Below are 17,612 nucleotides of genomic sequence, written 5' to 3'. Positions count from 1 at the left end.
TTTATGAAAGTTTTTAGCATTAAATTTTTATTATTATATTATATTATTATATCTAGCCTGTAGTGTCCCACTGCTGGGCAAAGGCCTCCCCATCTCGCTTCCACTCTTCCCGATCTTTCGACCGTGTCCACCAATCCGGACGATAGGCGTCTAGTTCGTCACGCCATCTCTTCCGGGGCCTACCCCGCCTGCGGTGTCCATCCTGAGGTGTCCACTGGGTGATAATAGTGGCCCATCTCTCCGGATGCATTCGGCTGACGTGTCCGGCCCAGTTCCATTTTAATGTCGCCGCCTTTTGGCCTACATCAGCGACTCCTGTTCTGGAACGTATCACGGTATTCCGTATGCGATCGGTCCGTTTAATACCTAAAAGGCTACGTTCCATTGCCCTTTGGCAAATTTTTATATGTATATATTTTGGTGTTGCGTCATTCGTAATAATTTTTAACTTTAATTGAATTTTTATTACCTATTACGGAATTTTAATTTATTCTTATATTATTTCTGAACAATTCTAAGATTTTTGTTTCGGCGGAGGGTAAGCCTGCTCATAGAGGTATTTAGCCTACTTCAATCGATCTCAGTGGCGTGCACTTGGAGAGGCCTATGTCCAGCAGTGGACTGCGATAGGCTGATGATGATGATGATGAGGGTAAGCCTGGTGTTCTGAAATATAATGCAATTTGTAACTACCAAAGTAATGTACTTATTTGATGATGAGAAACAATAATAATAATTGATTGATTTTAAAGTCACCAAATATTTTTAACCGAATCCCAAAAAGGAGGTGGTTCTCAATTTTAATGTTTGTTTTTGGTCGAAAGGGTATATTCCCCATATTTGTTATTAGGTCCAGGATCTGATGATGGAAACCTTGAGAAATCGAGGGCAACTCTCGAAAATTGTAAGCATAGATAAGGTTATAACTTGACACTCAGATGTATGTCTGATAACACTATGAAACAGTAAAGGTTTGGAGCTATCCTGATGATGGAGACCAGAGAAGGTCGAGGGAACTCGACAACCGAACTTCTCTCGTCTCCATCTCCTTCACTGTTGCAGAGGCCTTGTAAATACGAATAATATAAGCACAAACACGAGAAAGTTTAAATATTCAGTTGTCGAGTTCCCTCGACCTTGACTGGTCTCCATCATCAGGTCAGCTCAAAGCCTTCACTATTGAATAGTGCTACCAGGCAAACACCTGAGTGATTAGATTTCAACCTATGTATTTCTGCAACTTTCGAAAGTCGCCCTCGATTTCTCAAGGTTCCATCATCAGATCCTGACCTGATGATAATTCGACCACCTCGGAAGTATACGCTATCAAACAAAAAAAGAATCATCAAAATCGATAAATAAATGGCTGAGTAATAGCGTAACAAACATACAAAAAAAACGGTCGAATTGAGAACCTCCGCTTTTTGGGAAGTCGGTTAAAAATAAGTCGGCGGCGGCCATCTTTCCATCTTGGACTAGCTTTCGATGAACAGCGAACTATTTGCCCTTTCAAACAATAAAATCGTCTTAAATTTTGCGATAACTACACCTAACTACGGCTCTCGTCAAATAGCTTTGCCGCTCAGTTAAAAAGTTGGAAGTAACGAATCGCCATTAAGTTTGGCAGGTCTACAGGAATCCTGCACATAAAACACCCGAAGAAATAAATAAGTCATCATTTGCCGTCTTCAGAAACCCTAAAAACCGAAGATTTTTTTTATTCCGGCTACAACGTATTTTCTACCACTGATTTTCTAGCATTTTTTTTCAAAATAAATTAAGTCATTTTACTTTTCCTAATTTATTTTTAGATTATGGTAAGTATACAAAAGTGCAATATATTATAATATCAAATAATATAAAATTATTAAATCGATTCTTTATTTTCACGAATCGGATCATTCGATGCAAAACTTCTATCACCGTCGCCATCTTGTCTATGCGTCTTCAAATTTAAAAAAACAACTAATGTAAACAAACATGGCGAGTTTGATCAGAATTCCCGGTAATTACGATTGGATTTTAAAAAGGTATATTTCTAACGGGATGCTAAATATGAAAGGTTTGAATGCGTAAAAATAATTTAAATTTATTTAGTTATTTTATTTAGTACTCACAAATGTGGTTTGATTGGAAAGAAAATAAATATGAGCGTAAATAATTAGGAAAGTGTATGACTGATTCGCAGACCCCAATTGGGGTCTAAACCGAGCTTACGGTGACATTGATGTTCAGACCCCGATTGGGGTCCGCTACGGATTTGACGGTTAATGAGCACCTGTATGGCGCCGTCCTAATTGGCAGCGATCGCGCGATGGCGCGATGCGATTTTCATCTAAAACGTCGTCCCGATCGACAGCGATCGCACGATGACACGATGCGTTCTCGTCATACGATGAGTTCAAACATACAGATTTCATCAGAGTGTCCTATTTGAACCTCGGAACCTCGCAAGTGAGATGAAAAACGCCATCGCGCGATCGCCATCGCGCGATCGCTGCCAATTAGGACAACGCCTAACGCTTCTGTTTGAAGTTTCAGGGCATGATAATAAAATTTATGGCCGGTATCAGACAGAGACAATATGCACAAAACATTATGTACTTTTTAAATTGAATAGGAGGTTCGATCGTCTTATATTTCACTAGAATGACGAAAAAGGAAAAAGTTCCGTAATTGCAAATCCGAACAAAATCAACTGTTTGCTCAATAAAATGATTTCATTGTGTTTGAAGAATGTCTAGAGTTAATATTTGGAATACGTCATACTTTTGTTATTAGAAGGCTGAATGGCGCTTGGGCAGGTTAGTTTTATGAGGAAAAAAATCATTATGAAACAATTTTGATGTGTTTCAAATACATATATTCCTGATAATGGTTTGTGAGCACTGTTTATCGATACAGTAGCCTTATGAGTAAGTACTTGGGCAACTCTACATAATCAGACAATTCACTTATTTCACCTGCTTCGAGCTTTAAATTAAGTTTCTTTGGAAAGAAGATCGCTTGTCAGCTGTTCATTATATACTAATATTTAATCCCGAAATATCGGTAATTATTGAAAAATGCGTATTTAAGATTCATTACAGATACTTATTAGATAATTCTCAAGATGTAAAAACCAGAAATTGCTTATCATTGAATCATATAATTGGATTAGGTACTAATTATTTTTCATTTACATAATCAAAATGTGGAATGTAAGTATATGTATGACATACATTTTATGCACGATATCAACTAATCCTTTCTATTATCTGTACTTACACGATAAAACATTGCTCTATGGAATTTTACCTACCTATGTAAAATGAATAAATTAATGCTGAATGAGAGTGCAAAAATTTTATGTAGGATGAGGATCAAAAAAATATATAGGTATACGATGAGGTATTTAGCCGGTATCAGGCCAACTAAAAACGTTTGGAATCAAGATTTTCTTTTGAAAAAAAAAAATGCCAACCGTCGTTCAATCTACCGGCTGACTAAAAGCTTGCATTGTGCAGGGTATCGCTATTAAAGCGAATAGTGTCCTATATGGAGCAACTTCAAAATTTTTGTTTGTTCTTGTTGATTTTTAATTGGTGTGCATAATAAAGAATATCTATCTGCCTATCTTACTTCCTCAACCCATTTACCCGATAAATCTGATACCCCTTGGTAAGACTGGCTGTCAGACTTTCTGACTTCTATTTGCTCGCTTTTCTGGCGTTGACTAATCTCACGATAGATCGATAAGCGCGGCTTTGACTAAGCTACTTCTAGCAAAACTATTAAATGATAATAGGTACATTGGAATTACCTAAGTATAGATTAAAATTTCGTCTATCAGACATAGAACTTTGTAGTAGGCAATAGATAGTAGATATATATGTAGTTGTATAATTTCAATTTCTCAATATGAACTGCGCTGAACCGCCGAATCCTTTTGTTACTATCGATTTTCCCTGCTGATCTTTGTATTTCAATTCCCCATTATAATTTGAAATACAACTACACACCAAAAACCGAACACATTTACATATTTTCAGTAATTAAAGTCATAGGTATAACACTGTTGATTCTCGAAAAATCAGCCAAAAACCCCAACTTTTGTTCACCGTTCCGCCTGATTAAGTTTGCCTTGCAAATTCCAACAGCGGCCTTGCTCTAAGATAATATTAGTGTACCAAACAACGTAAGATAATATAAGAACAATAGTGCCGCCTTATCACATATTACGTCATCACGGTAGCTCTTATCAGTAGGTATGTTATCACTTTCACTTGGGTCTACTCTGATTTTAACGGTGATCTGATAAACTTGATTATGTTATGTAAAGACTTTGTTTTATGTTGATGGGGTTATTAGGTGACGTTGATGTTATTTTAATATTCTTCGTTATACTATGTACTGTGATGAAGTATGTAATGAAGGCACACCATCTTAACTAATGTTATAAAGAGATTGCTTGTTTGCTTCAACACTCTTATCTTAGTAACCACTGGAATATGGATTGAAAATTATTATTTATCAATGTTAGATTTAGATTAGCCCATTAATCGAAGAAGGCTGTAGACTATTTTTATTAGGGTTGTGGTGTAGAGACCGCGCTCTGTAAGAACAGGGCGCGGGTTAAACCGCTGGTAGAAGTTAGTGATTTCAAATTAGCAATCCCTTCCTCTCTTTGATGAGGATAAATAATTCATTATTGTCATTTAGAGAATATGCGTATACGCATTTGGTAAAATCCACATCCCTAATAAGGTAACGTATTTTATAAAGTTAATAAGTTTATCTAGGAGGAGAAATAACAATGGCAGGTTAATCCCATAACGAGGAAAATTCTACAAGGTAAAAGAAATGGGATAAGCCCATAGTAATAAAATAATTTGCTGGTGATATAGAATTGAAATACTGTCTTATTTATAGCATAGGTACACACATCCATACATAGGACGGCAAATGATTAATCACCATTATTTTACCCATAATGACTTCAAAATGATCCGACACGTTGACAAATCAATCTAACACTATATGCATACAAACAACATTAGTTGAATATCATGCTTGAAATGATTAATGTTGAGCTCTTCAAAGAACCAGGTAATGACTTTAGAACCACACGACATGTTGACAAATAAATCAACATGATAGGGGTAATATGTAGGTACATATACACAAATCTACAATAGCTGAGAACCATGGTAAGTATCGCTCATCCGAGAATGTTATTAATCAGTTTTTAGTAGAGAGTATTAATTGCGGGATTCATCACCATCTCCCGAACTTTTTTCCCAACTACATATGCTGCGGGAATGTTCGAAATAATTGGAACACAAACGGGTAGGTGTTAAAGGCACTGAAGCTACTGACTCGATTAGAAAAAATATTTCTCGAGTAACATAGGCTACATTTTATCCTGGTACGGGCAGTAGTTCCCACGGGACGCGGATGGAACCGCTGGAAAACGGTTAGTATTTCCATATATTCTTCTAGAAGTACATATAATTAGGAATATCCTCTGACGCAGTTCCATGCCACATCACCGTAATGAAGACAACGCTACAAGAACGCTTCCGTTGGACAGATTGCATTATAATTGCAATCTGCGCGCGCGCAACGTCGCCCACAATGAGACGCGCAACTTATTCTATTACAGTTTTGGTTGTAGTTTCCATTATTTTTTAATGTATTGTTTATGTTTTAAGGTAAATATATATTTTTTTCTTAGTCTTCTCGGAGGTGAGTGAAGAATGATGGAGAAAGATGATACACTAGTATAAGATATCTATCTAAGAAAAACTGTTTAGAATATGAATTTCAATAGTTTTCTTTTCTTACAGGTATCTACTGTAACAGTCACACCATACGAAATCTGGCGCAGATTTCCTAAGAACCCAAAGCAATTTCGGTCTTATTCAGAAATCACACCGATCTATTTTTCAACGACCAGATTAATGGGGATAGTTACTAGTATCAATGAAAACATGAAACAATCAATGATGTAAGTATTATGAAATCACGCAACGTACATAAACTAAGTAATCCCGTAAAGTTACGTCACGTAAATACCTATATACCGTAAGACAATGTACCCGCGCCAAGCACCGCACGTCGTGATCAAGCCAACCAGTAGCATAATAATGATATTAAACCATCATACTATAACATAGTAATGGCGCCAACGACTACTCTTATTCCAACAAAACAATATATAAATTACTTTAATAGCTTTGCGAGAAATCTATTTAAAAATGATTCACTTATTGTAAGAATGATGGAAAATATGTTAACGATATCGAAGGAACGTTATGGGGAATCGATATTGTGAATATGTAATGAGGTTCAGATTGCAAAGCTTGATAGTGGTATTAATTGATGTATTTACCTGAGGTAAGAAATGTAAGCAATAATTGCTCGGGCTTGTTTACCGAGGAAGTTCAGGCAACCAAAGCTTAGGCTGTAAGAAATACAGGTATATGTATAAGTTGATATATAAAAACAGGTTATTTATTGTTGTACACTAAATGAGTTCTCTTTTTGAAGTTTCTTCACGCTTTCATGGTAATTTTTATCATCATCAGCCTTTTTCCTGTCTTTTTTGCAGGATACAGGCCTCTTCTCATACAGAGAAGGAATGAACGTATCGTTTTCAGGAACTGAACTAGTAGTTAATCACTTATACATTGTAGCCTATGTTTTTTTGTTAAACATATAAAAAAATAACAATGTTGTTTGCAAAGCCTAAGTATTTATAAACATGCTATTTTTTATTCCGATCGCTTCTTTCATCTTTAGATCTCATCGCGCTAATGTATGTATATTGTAAATTGATTCCTATACATGCAAACAGCCTTAGTTTTATGCAAAACGTTTGAGTAGTATTTGTTGTGGAATACGACAATTGCTTGGTGGACGCGAGTAGATTATCAATAAATAGTTATTTACTACTAGTCATTTAGTATTTTAATTCCGTCATGGACAAGTAAACTGGGGAGGCGAGATGCGTTTATAGGTCCTCATGTCGTATTCAGAACAAACTATAGTTTTAAGCACAAAATTATGTTGTGTCTAAGAATGAGTCAGCATAAATTCCTATCAGGACTGCATCTGTACCTACTAAAAATAAATTAGATAAGTAAGCATGTATAAATCTTTTTCTTTTTTTTATTTGAAATGAGAGTTGCTAATGTTCCTCCGAGATGATGAGAGTTGCTAATGCTGAAATGGAGTTAAGCTTTGTTCCTTCCGTAATTGACAATGGTGGATCCTATTATATGACTATCGATCTCGTGACATCAGTTATATTGAATCTCCCGAGCCTTTTATACCCTACTATGTTGGAGGTGACTTCCAGTCTAACCAGATGCGGCTGAGTACCAGTGCTTTACAAGGAGCGACTATCTGACATCTGTAACATCGGTTATATTATACACATTATTATTATATATTATGTGACATAAACTTCCCCCATCTGTCCTTTCCCTGTAAATAATTTGAATAATTAACCTAGGTGATAGGTACCTAATTATTTAGTGCTTCATCAATCAAAAACAAATCGTCAGACTGGTTGGTTTTCACGGCGGATAAAGAATTACTCACGCTACGCATTCTATTGTTTTAGTTGTCTTTTGTTTTAATTAAAATGTTTAATACAACGCACGTATTTAATAGGAGCGTAAATACCATATAAGGGTATTTGGCAATGATGTCAATTTTCATTGTATCTGGTATTTGTGAGGAAAATGTATAAAATAACAAAATTCATAACATAACGAAATCTGTGAAGAAATACTCACGTAGGTAATCTATATAGGTTAATTTTTAAATACGTATTTGTTTATTGTACTACTTGTGAGCCTACCTAGAAACATAGTGTAAACAGATTGCACAATAATTTATTCAATAAATACAGGCAATAAATACAGGTAAGTAAACAAGATAAATTACTAAAGAATGTTTCATGAAAAAGGGTTTTTCAGTTATTCATTCGAAATTGGGTCGGTATTTGTCATGAAGGAAGATGAAGGGTCAATATCTTGGCAGAGGGAGTTTTTTAATATGATGACGTTCCTCTTATCAGTCAATAGCACGGAATACCTGAATGACTGAATTGACCCTTCTCAGGTATAGAATGTTAGCTGTTTACCGCGGTTTCACCCGCGGCCTGAGGGAAAAGGCGCGCATCCAGATAAAAAGTGTCCTATTTCCTTTCCCAGACTTTAGACTAGACTATGTGTGCCTTTCATTTAAATATGTAAAACATATAATTTAGAAAGATTCATAGAGTACACCATGCCATGCCACTACCTGCCATGTAGTAATTTTCTTTCATGTCAATCCATCCAAAGTTTGTCCGTAAGAGATCGCGTTTATCGATATGATCGCCCATTGTGTCACCGCATTTATTTTAATTAAGATTTAAAAAATGGCGTATATGATAAAGAATATTCCTATTTATCTTTCTATTGGTACATGCCTGACCTGAAAATCCAGGCATTGAGTTAATACTCCTCTGAGAAAGTAGTAATTACCAGACCAAACTTGATTATAAAAAATACCTACCTATTCATATATTTTCAGTGACCATACTGCTATTGTTTTATGATAACATTATTAACTGGTGTTCTACTGAAGTCCGTACTGAGTAGGTACCAATTTAATAAGGTTTTATACCGTTTCTCTGGTTTTCATGTTTTTGCAGCGGCGTGACGGATTGGCTTGAAGTGTTCAAAGTTAATAGTTTAGTGAACTTCTTTTAATGAAGAATGAATACTTTTTTTATCTTATCGATGTGTCATTATATTAACCAATCTTGATGATGAGGCTTTCTTTCACAAATACATACTAAACAAATAAACTACTGCTTGAAATAATGATTCTTGATGAAAACATTGACTTTTGGTCCCATTTTGAGTTTTTAAATACAAACAAAATCATATCAAGATTGTTTAACTACCTAATCAAATGGATTATAGTATAGATTCTTATAAACAAGATCTGAAAACTAAAAGCTTTTATGATAGGTCAAGTACTAGGTATGGCTGGTCTAGATAAAAATGATCCAGATTTCAGAGTACCATTTTGCAATGTAGAAAATAGTATGAATGGCACCATCTCTATTTAGGTGTACCTACCATCTGGCGTCTAGCTTCTAATGTTTTTTTTTCATATGTGACGGAGTAACCAATACTCAGTATCATGCCTATCTTTTGTCTATAGAGTATATTATACCAATGTTAACCCATCTACCCATTATTTAAGGGATATTTTTACAACGAAACTTAATAGCTATAACTTTAATTAAAACATGGTGGTTTTTAATTCATTGGTAATTTCTTGGATGTATACAAAAACGTACTTCTAGGAATGATTTTTACCTCTACCACAATATTTCGGACTACAATGAGACCCACTCATTAATATCCGTCCTCCTGTCTTCAACCAAAATCAGCTCCAGGAAATCTTCGGTAAAAAACACACATAACCGCTTTATATAAGTACCTAAGTACTAAATACATAATTTGTATTCCTGTCTCAGTATACAACATGACTAATTGTCGATACATGCTTGTAATTGCTGTTTCCGCCCTTTATTTTGTTTTGCTATCTCACCTTAGAACGACAAGACTTTGTTACGGCGTAAAAAATGGCAAAAAATTGTACGGCGTACATTCTAGATTGGGTATAACCCCTACTAAGTTTATAATATTACAATTGCTTTAAGTAATTTAGTGACTCATTTTAAATATCACTTACCTACGCTACGTGAGAAAAGGAATAGTTTTTTATTTATTTATTTTATGAGTAGGTAGTACATAAGAATTTGAAACAGTAAAGGTATGTACACAATATGAGGTGACACGACGGTAAATCAAGCTATGCAAAAGACAGGAGTGTCTTTATTATCAAAAAGAGCTATACCTGTAAACCTCTAAGGATATCGTTCACCAGTACCACTTAGAAATATGCTAAGTCTGTCTGTCAGACAATATCATAAACCGTAATAAAAGTATGCTGTAGTTTTAAAGATAATATTTAAATACTTACTATCACTCAGCATAAACTTAATTTTTATGCTCTATCTTTGGAGATAAATGCATTATGCGCTGGATGCAGGTCGCCTCCAACAGGTATCTGTGGAGATCTAAGGGGGAGGCCTATGTTCAGCAGTGGACGTCCTATGGCTGAGATGATTATGATGATGATCTCCAAAGAACTGGTATTTTTAATACAAGTATCCCTCTAATTAAATACTCTTAATTCCATGGTAGCGGCCATGGGTTAGTGACCTAACCAAGAATTTGCGAATTGAATGGGAAACCCACAACAACAAAATTGATAAAAAATCCTCGTGTTTTTGTTGGTGCACAAAGCTGTCATTATTTCCAAGTTTTTATTAACTCCCGTGTAAAAATGTGAGAACTTCTGGCAATTTCTAAATAAAACTGCTTCAACTTTAGAACGTCCTTCCTTAATTGTATTTATTTTTTCTTATTCTAATACACAATAATAAAAAGTTGAAGACTTTGTTTTTTGAGCGCGCTAATCTCAGGAACATCTTGACGGATTTGAAAACATCATTCAGTGTTAGATAGCATATATCAAGAAGGATATATAGGCTTCTCAGGGGATGCGGGTAAAACCGCTGGCGGTAGCTAGTTTTTTTTTATCAAATACTGTTTATTACTACAATGAGTTTTTATTCCTATCTAAGTTTCTGGTGGGTTTCCGCAGTTTCTGTCCCTAAATTCAGCTGTCTCTGACTAGTGTGTTACAATGAAACTTAATAAATACTTACGTACTTATAACTTATCGTTCACTACTCTGTGAATTTTAAAACGTATCTCAAAGTTGTTTTTAAAATATAGACAACCCATTTTTTTCTTGCAGGCTTCAAAAATACTTTTCAAATGTCATCAGAACGTTAAAGTTATCATGATATTGATAACTAAAAATAAACTTTATCGGACATGTTTTGTTGTTTAATTAATCATGTAGATTGCAAATCAGATACTAGCTATGAAAGGTTTCTAACCTTGCAGTAGTAAATAAGTATTTTATTAAGTAAGTATGTTTAATAACAAATTAAATTTTAACAGGCACACTAAAACCCATTTTCACCGATGACATTAACGTCCGTTTTAGCAACTCTTTGGGCCAGGCCACAACAGTGCGTTGCGGCGTCGCATCGCAAAAACAACATTGCACAGCTATGCGATTAATATGATATGCGTCGTTGATTTTTGCGATGCGACGCCGCAACGCACTGCTGTGGCCTGGCCCTTTACTTTTTAAAAATTGAACGTGAAAATTCCCAGTAGGTAAACAATTGTTTTAAGAAACCTTTTATGTTGTCGGTGAACGGACCTTAAAGAACAAATGAAACAATAAGTTTTTAAAATTATCAAAATATCTTACCAAGATAACTTAAATTAATTAACAGGATTCCTTTTTATCTACGATTAGAAATGATTGAAAACAAAAGTGATATTCTGGCGTGAACTGATAGCAATACAAGGTCTAAAGTAATTATGATTCGGGTAATGATCCGATAAGATTTTGGAGAATCCGTAATCATCTTGCCACCTTTTAGAATTTGAAACCCACCCACTCTTTTATTTTTCTTCTCTTAATATTAATGAGAAAAAAAATATAATAATTCTTTATACTTTTACAATAATAAACATTTTACAGTTTAACAGTTACATTACATAAAACATTTCTTAGGTCTATTCACGGTTCCGTATCTATGTAGGTACTTTCTCGGTCATGTTGATGTTTTGATGAATGCCTTTTTAGGTGTACCACCATCAGCGATAAGTAAACGACATAGCCACGCCTTATTTAATTGAAGATAAGATGTATATCTTTTTCGTCACAAAGACATGATTGCTTGATACAGAAAGAAAAATAGTAGTGAAGAAAAGTTCATGACTCAATAATGTCTGAAACCTTGTAAAGGTTGTCTTGAAGAAAGTTTGTATTTGAAGTTTTTCATTACATTTGAAGTGAAATAGGTCTCAAAATCCCTAGTAGTACTACGCCATAGCATTTCATAAAAGCATAAGTAAAACAGACTGCAAAACTTATAGAAAAGGTTCACAAATTAGAACAATTTATTTAAGGAACCCTAAATCAGAAATTTCGTAGTCTCTTATGTTTAGCGACATGATGCATGATAACAAAATATTATGAAATTAATTTACAGTTTCAAAACTTACTTTTAAAAAGGTATAATATTTTTTCTTTTACCATTCATAATTGCCTTCTATATATGTTATGGACCAAGTGATAAATTGGGCAGTATACATAATGCCCGGTCATTATGAATAATGCCCAATATGAGAGTGCAATTTGATAATAATTATTCAAATAATCAAATTGACCGGGCACTATACATATTGCCCGTGATCTTTTGGGCAAAGTAATACAAACATATTTCATTTCATTTTTTTAAATTGTTATTGACATGTAACTTAAGATGAACTAAATATTAAACCACTTAAATAATCAGCCTCATGATTTGGATTAATTATGAAGGACTTCTGCCTTAAAAATCCACTAGTTTTTGCATTTAAAAGTTAAGGAAAGTCATATTAAAAGTATAACATAAAATATAATTAAAAAAAAAAAACAAAAAAATTACAACATATCTTTGTTTTATACAAATGACTTATTATTATAAAACAAAATAAACTAAAGTTTAAGCGATCGGACTCATTATTTGGCATAATTAACTTTTATTATTTGACTTTTATTTAGAAAATATAATTAAAATAGGGTGCTATTTAAACAGGATTCTTTTTAATATCATTACTCGCCCTCAAAAATGTATGTTGCCTTCTAAATTACTAAGTCAGCCACAATTAAATTTGTAGCATGCTAAACTAAAGTAAACTTCTGAAATACTTTTAAATGACATCATAAAATATATTTATTTAGCTTCTAATTTTTTTACTCAGTACGTTTAAAATATAACACATCCCATATCAATTGACAGAGCAGGGAAGTAAGCATGCAACATGCAGCAAGCATGGCTTCTATCACGGCTCCGGCGCTGCGGGGCTCCGGCGGTCCCATGCGAGCTTATCGTCGCAGATGGTTTTCACGATCACCACCGCAGCTTCGGCTTGCTGGCCGGCTCTGCCGGCCAGCCTCAGCCGCGGCGGCGAGCGCTTCAACTACCTGCGCCTCAGCTCGCAGGCCGCCTCGCCCCTCCGCGCCTACGCGGTTTTGAATTGCACACTAGGGGTAGGGCAGACAAGACTACGTGGAGTCGGTTTTGCAGCGATTCGTTTTCGTCAATAAGTTCAGTTTTTAATACAATGTTTTGAATCCAAATTAAATTCTTCCATAAAAAAAACGAGCCAAGAAAAATGAGATCAAAAAGAACGAGGCCGAGTTAGTAAATTAGATGACAATTATCCAATTAATAATTTTGTGGCTAGGCTTATAATTTCCCATTAAAATAGAACATATAATTTAAAACAATAATCATAAAATGTGTAGCAAGTAACAGGATTTATTTATTAGAACAACTGCCACCCTCGCACCGCATAAAATATAGCTTTATTATCAAATTGCCCAACTATCATGTAGCAATATAATAATGCCCGTGCAATGTGATAAATAATGAAGTTAAGATAGTTATTAATTACTTGGCCCGATAAAGCTAGACATTATTCATAATGCTCGGGCATTATAAATAATGCCCGAATTAATCACATGGTCCATAACATATATATATCAAGTTCAGAATGATTCGTATATTGCAATAAGCAAAAAAACAGATAAAAGTATATAAAAAGTAAATGACTGCTAAATTAAGGCACGCTATTAATTTGTATAAAAGAAATAAAATAAAACAAAGCACAACAAAGTAATTGGGTGATGAATGATGAAAAAATCTACACGTCAAGCAACGGTAAAGGGAATGTTATCGAATTTAAATTAATAGCCCATTTACGTACGCATCGATAAGAATAATTTCTTAATTCTTTATAAGAATGCATCCAGTTACGCTTACGGACGCGTGTCTTCATGGTATGTAACAAAGAAAACGCATACATGATAGTAAAAGACTGCAAACTTCAGTAGGAGCGGTTGCTTAGTCGCGACTATGTTAGGTTGCGATCGCACCTGACCTATCTCTATAGGTGACACAATATATTGTATTATATACAACTCAACCCAACTGTTTAGTCGGGATAAGTGTCACTTATATTCCGTACACAGCGCGGTGAGGACGCGTCCTGCAATTTCAGTGTTAATAAATCCCGATATAATAATATTATCGTATTAGCTGCGTAAGAGTTTCGTAGCAGCGTAGCAGTTGTCTACGAGTCGTCGCGTGCGTTCGTTCAGTGCTCAAACGACTGGTCGTTTTATATAATTGTGACCACTACGATTTTAAACAATGGCAACCAAGACTGTTAACAGTAAGTAATTAGTGTTGTGATTAAAATTATTTTTTAAGTTGTTGGGGACTTAATATCGAAGCTCGAAGTAATTATTTGGATTGTAAAAAAACTTGGGTTGACTTTTCTGTAATTGATTTTAGGCAAGTTCAGGATTTCAGTCATGAAAAGTGGTTAGATATCCATAAGAATAAAAGGGTCTTAACGAGCTTTGAAATTATTTCATGAAATTAGTTAAATAACAAAAGAAATCGTCGTCAAAACAGACACTTCGAGTTTTTCAGGAAAATGTTTCAGTTGTTAGTTTTTCGATTGAGAATTAAACTTATCAATTAATTGCTTTTTGTACAAACAATGTAATTAATTATTTCTTGTATTGATAATTTTACTTCTTGGAACCGGAAGATTAATTACGATATCCTATCCTTTATATATTTAACTGTAGGTAATTATAAAAGGAAAAAAATAATTATTGACTCACTAATTCCTATCGCTAAGTCCTTAATAATTTTACAAAAGAAAGTGTTTAAGCCCTGGGATTATAATCTAAAGAGTGAGATTATACCTTAAGTAATATGATTTCCTTGACAATGCACACGTTATCACCGACTTAACAATATTGATTAGATCGAAACTATGATAACACGCAACGTACCTGCATCTAGATTCCATTATTTTTTTACGACATTCAAAAGGAATAAAACGAAATAGCCAATTTTTATGCTTCTTAATATAGTGTTTATGTTATGTAGTACCTAGTGTTTATTCGAAGTAGGCTGAAAATCAACACTCGAAAGTAAGAATTACATGAGACGACCCCCAAAAACGCCCACCCTTTACCACTTCCTATGTGAATAATAATAATTATTACTGGGAAGAAATGGCGCAACAAACTCCCCAAACCTCAAGAAATCTTAGTAATAGCAATAAGAAAAGCATGTTTGTTAGTCCATGGGTACTTTAATATTATTAAGCTGAAAAGTTTTTTTGGAAGAACGCGCTAATTTCAAGAACTACTGTAGGTAAATAGCCCTTTCGAATAAGGCCGCTGATGAAATCGTTTGTGAACGCTGTATTATTGATAGAATATTACATTAATTTAATAAAAATAATGTACCTTTTTGAAGAAGGTATAGGTATCACGTCATCAATATCAATTAGGAAAGGTGTTTCAATAGTTCAATTTTCATGTAATTTTTATATTTGATGACTATTCCCTTTTGGTTCGTTTTCATATCCATTAACAACGTATTCAATTTAATTAACATTAAAATAATGAATAGGTTCTTTCCTATTTTGTGCAATTCCATTATTGTTGCTATCTATAGTGGATACGTACATATGTAGAAATGAGTTATGTTTTCAATTAAGTACAAGTAGGAACTCGGACCATATTTTTAAGGAAATAGGCTGAAATTTTGTTTGCTGGTATTATGAAGATTTGTTTTTTTATGATATCCTTACTTAGTAGATATCTTACAATAATCTATTAAACATTGAAGATTAATTTAAATACATAGATCGTATCTTAATGTTTTTCTATTGTCAATATACAATTATCAAGTAAAAATAAACCTATTTCAATCGCGATCAAAGGAATCTATCAAATTCGGCTTCTTTTAAATATATTTTCATTGTAACAACTACAAGTCATGTTTTAATCGTACGTTTTTGTTTATCTTTTTTATATAGGTACCTTATATCACAATTACAAAGATTGTTGAAAAACTACAGCATGTAAAAATATCGGCGACTTTTTTTCAAATTCGATCAAATTAATCGTCGTCGTGTCAGCCGAATGTCCGCTGTTGGACAAAGGCGTCCCCCAAGGTTCTCCAATTTGCTCGATCTTCAGCAACCCACATCCACTGCTTCGCAAATGACTTTGTCAATCGACTTTCTAAAAAGGAACTTTTTTATCATTATTTTGATTAAATAGATGAAATCCGAATATTTTTTCAGTAATGTACTCATAGTTTTCATGGTAAAAATACCTGTATTATACTACCAGTATTCTCGATAACAGATATGTTGTGTTTAGCAAAGTTTTATTAACAGCACGGTAGATAATGGTAGATAACGTCAAATGTGTATTAAAATGTGAATGGAAATCGCGAAATTCTTTGCACTGGAACTTTCACAGATCTTAAATTATTTGGACTTCTTACTAGATCTAATAGGTAGACCAGCTGTTTTCTTGCGGTTTCAACTGCGTCCCGTGGGGAGTACTGTCCGTACCGGAATAAAATATAACTTATTTTACTCACAGATAATGCAGCTTTCTAATGGTGAAAATCGGTCCAGTAGTTTCTTAGTATCTAGACACACGGCAGTGTGTCCGCCAAGTTCGAGCAAAAAAAGCGACACACCGGCCGTGGGTTATATTACACGAACCATTTCGGGCCAAATTCGACCCCCCTGTAACTCAAAATCTATTTTATTTACGCATATCAAATTTCTAGTATCTGTTGAGACCCCCTCACTTATCTAAAATACAAAATTTCATTAATATACCTATTGTAGGTCTTGAGATATTGACGTCAGAAAATTGCTATTTTTACTATACACTCACTGACTGACTGACTGACTGACTGACTCACTCATCAAAAACCTAGACCACTTCCAGTGGTCGTATTGACTTGAAATTTGGCATGGAGGTAGGTCTTTATGTCAAGATAAAGGGAAAAATCTGAAAATGGTCAAGTGTGAGTCGGTTTCAAAATAATGAAGGTGCTTTATACCCGGTGTAAATGTATACCCCTAAGGAACTAAAACGAACTAAATTTATCTATATTTATATAATATACACTCAGCGGCACGGAATTTGGCCCAAGCACATTTGGGCTTTATAATCATGTTATTTAAATGAAAGTCGAGAATTTTTGTGTTGAAATTGTTTAATTTAATCCGAGAATGAAAAAAAAAAAAATTACTAGAAACATCAGAAATGTAAAGATTTTAATTAAGTTTCACTGACTTAAGAAACATAGGCCTGTAGCGTATAAACTTTTAAATTTAACTTTTCTAATAAAACAATAAATTTAAGAATCTTAATAACGCGTGTTTCCTCCTCGTGCCCTGATGACTGCTCGCATACGATCTGGCATGCTCTGAATGATGTTTTTTATCTCTACCTGAGAGATCTCCTCCCAGGCAGCTACCAGTGCGGTTTTCAATTCGTTGAGAGTCTGGGTTGGGTTTGGATTT

The 17,612-nt window shown here is 34.3% G+C and overlaps 1 protein-coding gene across 2 annotated transcripts in view; it reads left to right on the top strand.

The window, feature by feature from the left end:
• Window positions 1-14,050: 14,050 nt before the first annotated feature.
• Window positions 14,051-17,612, top strand: part of LOC110379159 (aquaporin AQPAe.a) — a 78,036-nt gene continuing 74,474 nt past the window's right edge. For both annotated transcript variants that reach the window (XM_049842392.2, XM_049842390.2), the window contains exon 1: window positions 14,051-14,426. In XM_049842392.2, the coding sequence (XP_049698349.1) occupies window positions 14,405-14,426 (22 nt within the window). In that variant the 5' untranslated portion in view covers window positions 14,051-14,404. The remainder of the gene's footprint in view (window positions 14,427-17,612) is intronic.

The sequence above is a fragment of the Helicoverpa armigera genome, chromosome 5 (assembly GCF_030705265.1).
Source record: "Helicoverpa armigera isolate CAAS_96S chromosome 5, ASM3070526v1, whole genome shotgun sequence".
Classification (NCBI taxonomy): domain Eukaryota; kingdom Metazoa; phylum Arthropoda; class Insecta; order Lepidoptera; family Noctuidae; genus Helicoverpa; species Helicoverpa armigera.
Note: the sequence above shows the minus strand (reverse complement) of the source record. Positions and strands in the feature narration are given on the sequence as shown.